Source organism: Sinocyclocheilus anshuiensis, unplaced genomic scaffold (assembly GCF_001515605.1).
Source record: "Sinocyclocheilus anshuiensis isolate Anshui unplaced genomic scaffold, SAMN03320099.WGS_v1.1 scaffold928, whole genome shotgun sequence".
Classification (NCBI taxonomy): domain Eukaryota; kingdom Metazoa; phylum Chordata; class Actinopteri; order Cypriniformes; family Cyprinidae; genus Sinocyclocheilus; species Sinocyclocheilus anshuiensis.
Window position 1 is genome coordinate 424,945 of NW_015552531.1, and position 4,630 is coordinate 429,574.

General features: G+C 39.1%; 1 protein-coding gene across 1 annotated transcript in view; it reads left to right on the top strand.

Annotated features, from left to right (window-relative positions):
* tnikb (TRAF2 and NCK interacting kinase b) overlaps positions 1-4,630 on the top strand; it is a 62,711-nt gene that overhangs the window by 37,501 nt on the left and 20,580 nt on the right. The window contains exons 15-17 of the mRNA XM_016453900.1: positions 813-899; positions 1,296-1,484; positions 4,600-4,629. Coding sequence (XP_016309386.1) covers positions 813-899; positions 1,296-1,484; positions 4,600-4,629 — 306 coding nt within the window. The remainder of the gene's footprint in view (positions 1-812; positions 900-1,295; positions 1,485-4,599; position 4,630) is intronic.

A 4,630-nucleotide genomic window follows, 5' to 3' on the forward strand; every position in this document is an offset into this window, starting at 1 on the left:
TCTAATTTGGTGCTCAAGAAACATTTCTTACTATCAGTGCAGTGTTGAAAACAGTTATGCTTTTATGGAAACTGTGATACTTTTTTCAGGATTCTTTGATGAATAGAAAATTCAGTAAACAGCATTTGAAATAGAAATCTTTGTAACATTATTAAAGTCATTTCTGAAATTCTAATTTAATTAATCTTTCAGAATAAATTGGTAAACGGTAATAAAAACGGTAGTGTACATGCATGTTACCAGTCTACAGATCTATCTCTTAAATATTAAAAAATTATTATAAAAAATTATTATAACTTACTGCAAAAGGCATTATTAGAGGTGATTCCCGCTGATATCCAATGGCATTTCCAACCATTATGCAGCTATTGTCTAGAAGGCAATAAAAGTAAACTTTAGGATTGAATTGGATTCTGTGCTGCACCTATCACACTTTTTTTGTCATTTTGACAAAATGGTTTTAATCCAAACCAACTTCTAATACTTTTTCTTTGGGGCGACATTCCCCTGGAGCAGTCCGGGGTTAATTGCCCTGCTTCAGGAAATTAGGATCAGGGTCCTAAGTGACTTCCCTAGTGCATGGATGGCTCATTCCACAGTTTGAACCAGTGACCTTTGGGTACTGAGCTCATCACACATAAGGCCACATGGGATCTAGGCAGGGCAGCAAGTTATTATCAAGGTTTCTTACCTTTAGATTTGCTTGATTAATCTTTCATTCTTTCATTTTTAAACTCTTTGAAGGCCCTGTCATCTCTTTTTCTTCTCTCTCTTTCTCACTCTCGTTCTGATGCACTGTGCTATGGGGTTAGGAGTATATCCGCCGGCAGTTAGAAGAAGAACAAAGGCAGCTGGAGATTCTTCAACAGCAGCTTCTCCAAGAACAAGCTCTTCTCCTGGTAAACTATCATTTCAACTTTCACCTTTAAAGTTCTTGCACTTCCTTTCTTTTCATCTACTGCGCTTATGCCATCTGTCTGTCCCCTCCGCGATCAGTGCACTCAAAGAGTATCGATTGTGTGAATTGATCTGGGGCGTTTGGGATTTGTGGCAGCTCTGTTTGTTATTGCTCAGTTCTCGGGGAAATTAGACTCAGGATCCACGGCCATCAGGCCATCGATGGGATTAGCTTATAGAGCTGTCGAGTTTGAAGTTCTTTCAAACGTCTGATAGCCTTCAGTTATTTTTAGGAGTACAAAAGTCCAAACCTGTTAGTATTATTTTGTCTCATGTATCAATAATATATATCCATATCTTGCTGTTTTCATCTCATTCTGGTTCTCTGGTGTGTCTAGGAATACAAACGGAAGCAGCTGGAGGAGCAGAGACAGGCTGAGCGGTTACAGCGGCAGCTGCAGCAGGAAAGGGCCTACCTGGTCTCACTGCAGCAACAGCAACAAGAGCCACGACCTGCAGACAAAAAACCACTATACCACTACAAAGACTCCGTCAACCCCAGTGACAAACCGGCCTGGGCCAAAGAGGTACAGAAAGATCTGGTTAGGATTCTTACATGATTAGTACTACCTAGGGTTGGGTGAAAGTATTGATTTTCTGATTAATCACAATCTTCCTGAAAACGATCCCAGTATTGATTCATAAAATCCTGAATGTGAGGTTAATTAAAAGACAGTATACTACTGAAATAATGGCAAGCAATGTTTTTCTTTGAGGGCTGCATGCAAAAAGCCTACAACACACCTCGCATAGTCCAATTCATGAACAAATGACTTGTATGAGCCGGTTCATTTTAGTAAATCAAAAACATACACAGCATTAGTGTAGGCTGATTCACGAAATAAACATCTCCTATGATTTGGTTCTTTAGTGATTCAACACACATTAGAAAAGCCCGAATCACAAAACAAATGAGTTTGTTCTTTTTAATTAAACAAAACCTAGATTCAGTAAACAAGTGATTTGGTTCTTTTTAGTGAATCAAAAATATACTCCATATTAGTATAGCCTGATTCATGAGACAAATGACTTGTTAAATTGGTTCTTTTAATGAATCGTTCAAAAAGGTGAGCTACTGTACCAGTTTGAATCTGAACATTACACTGTGTAATTTACAGCATTAGCAAATAGACAATGTCTTTTATATGTAAGCAAAATGAACATTATAATTGAAATAAATCCAAATGAATTAGAATCTAATCAAATTTAGCACTGAATCAAGAGTTTATGAATCAGAATCAAATTGAATCAGGAATCTGTATTGATACCCAGCCCTAGTACTCATTGTCAAGAATCTCCAATCACTGATTGTAAACATTATATGTCAGTTATCTCATTTGCCCTGGCTAATGGCTTCATTTTATCAAATTCTTCAGGTTTGGTGCCCACATATGATGAATCTCACTTCCTGTAAATAACTTTTCCTTTAGTTTCAGAATCATCTGGATGATGTTAGATTATCATGCTCTGAAGTGGCCTCCCCTGCATCTTCAGTTTTGTGGGTCATAATCTGAATGGTTTTATTGTGCTTATCTGAACACAGGTGATGGAGAGAGCTCAGAGTAACTCTCCTCGAATCCCTCCCAAGAAGCATCATTCGTTTAACAGTCCTGGAGAAAAACGTGTTGGCCAACTCCTCCCTCTTGACAAGAGCTCCTCTAATCAGCCCACGAGGCCCCCCTCCTACCCAGCAGCCTCCCACTCGAGAGAGATGGAGCTGGCCGAGCCTCAGCTCAGGATAACCAGTGGGCCAAACGTTCCTAGAATCCGTATGTCTTGCGAGCCAGATCCATCCCAGCTGGTCAGGATGGTCCAGCAACATCTTGAGCAAGAGTCCCGGGGCCGCAGTCCCAGACACTCCAGCAAAGGGGCTGATACTGAGAGAGACTTAAACGTCTCAAAGGTCTGCCTCCGCTAGCATGACTTATGACTTGTCTCCTTTTTCGCCATGACCTAGATGCCTACCAATCTGGTCATGGAACATATTCAAAGAATTAATGCGGAAAAAGACCTTTTTCCAAAAACTTTTCGGGGCATTTGAATGATCTCTTTTGGAATGCCTTGTTTCTGTTTTCCTCTGGTTCTCTGGGTGAAAGTATTCCTGTAGGTTCTGTCTCCCAGTTAGTTTGGTGGATTTTCTTCTGACAGCTTCCGCTCTTGCTGTTGTCTTGTTCTAATTTTCTGTCATTTTCTCTTTGATCTCACCTATCGCTCCTCATTACAGAAAGCTGATGACAGAGGAGCATGGGATTGTGGGGCAAAAATGAGAGAGGTTTGGATGTGTTGGGCCACAAAAGCTTTAGACCAGTGGTTCTTAACCTGTTTGACTCCAAGGTCCCCATTATAAAATTAATATTTGAAGGCCCACAAAGATATTTTTGATACTTCTATCATAATGACAAAGCTGCTAATTTTCAAAGTTTTTATTTACAGAAACTAGTATTGGCAAAATATTAAAATAAAATCAGTATAAATCATTAAATTCCACAATCCCAATGTCTGAATGTTCATGTTTACACATTTTTATTACCAATAAATTTGACTTTTTTTTTGTAAATACAGTTTTTAAATTATTTGTTTATTCACAAATAAAGCAGTTTCTACCCAATAAAATATTATATCTTCAAAAAACTAATTAAAATAAAAAATATGCTCACATATGGATTTTTTTTAGCCGTTTTAAATCATTCTAAACCTTGTTTTTCCTATTTTTAATTCATCCTGCCAGCCCACTTGGAAGTTTGCTGAGGCCTCCTAGTGGGTCCTGGCCCCCTGTTTGAGAACGACTGTTTTAGACATTGATCAAATTACATTGACACATTGATTACATTGATAAAAAGGTTGTTGATAAGGGGTTGTGTGTTACTTGTAGGCACAGATTGTGCTCTGAAGATTGTGTGTCATTTCAGATCCAAACATCCCTCCATTCTTAGAGAAGAAATAAACATGGTTTTCTCACTAATGAGTCTTTCTGTCCCATTGGTCACCCGACTTCTAGGATGGCCATAAGTGATCATTTTCTTGTCTGAAAATACTTGTGAATGGTGCTTGACAGTATTGAGGCTTGTTGCTTGAATTTGAAAATTCACAGCATCTCCTTTAACATACTGGATGTAATGGACTAAACGTTTCCTTTCTGTCTTTAACCTGATGATATTTCTTTTTCTGTTGTTTGGTTGTACGTTTCATCTTTGCTTATTGAGTCATTTGATTGGGCCTGCGGAAGTGAATAAAAATTATCTTCAGTCAAGCTAAGGGAACAGGTCTAAAAATATCTAAAATGCCTCAATGAGGCCGTCTCCTTAATTTGGGACAGGTGGATTTCTGCAAAGATTTAGAAACTCTTTCTAAAGGGCCGCTGTCCTGCAGAGCTTAGCTCCAACCCTAATCCAACACACCTGAACCAGCTAATCATGGTCTTACTAGGGATACTTGAAACTTCCAGGCAGGTGTGTTGAGGCAAGGTGGAGCTAAACTCTGCAGTACACCGGCCCTCCAGAAACGAGTTTGGTGACCCCTGTCCTACAGTGTCACATATTAGCCACTTTACATGTTTTACAGTCCATTCTGACTCTCAAGCAAAGAGGAAACAGATTGGTTGTGAAGAGTTGCAAAGACACTAACATAGTCTCTGTCTGTCAGGTTGAGGAACGCTCCAAGCTGAACCGCCAGA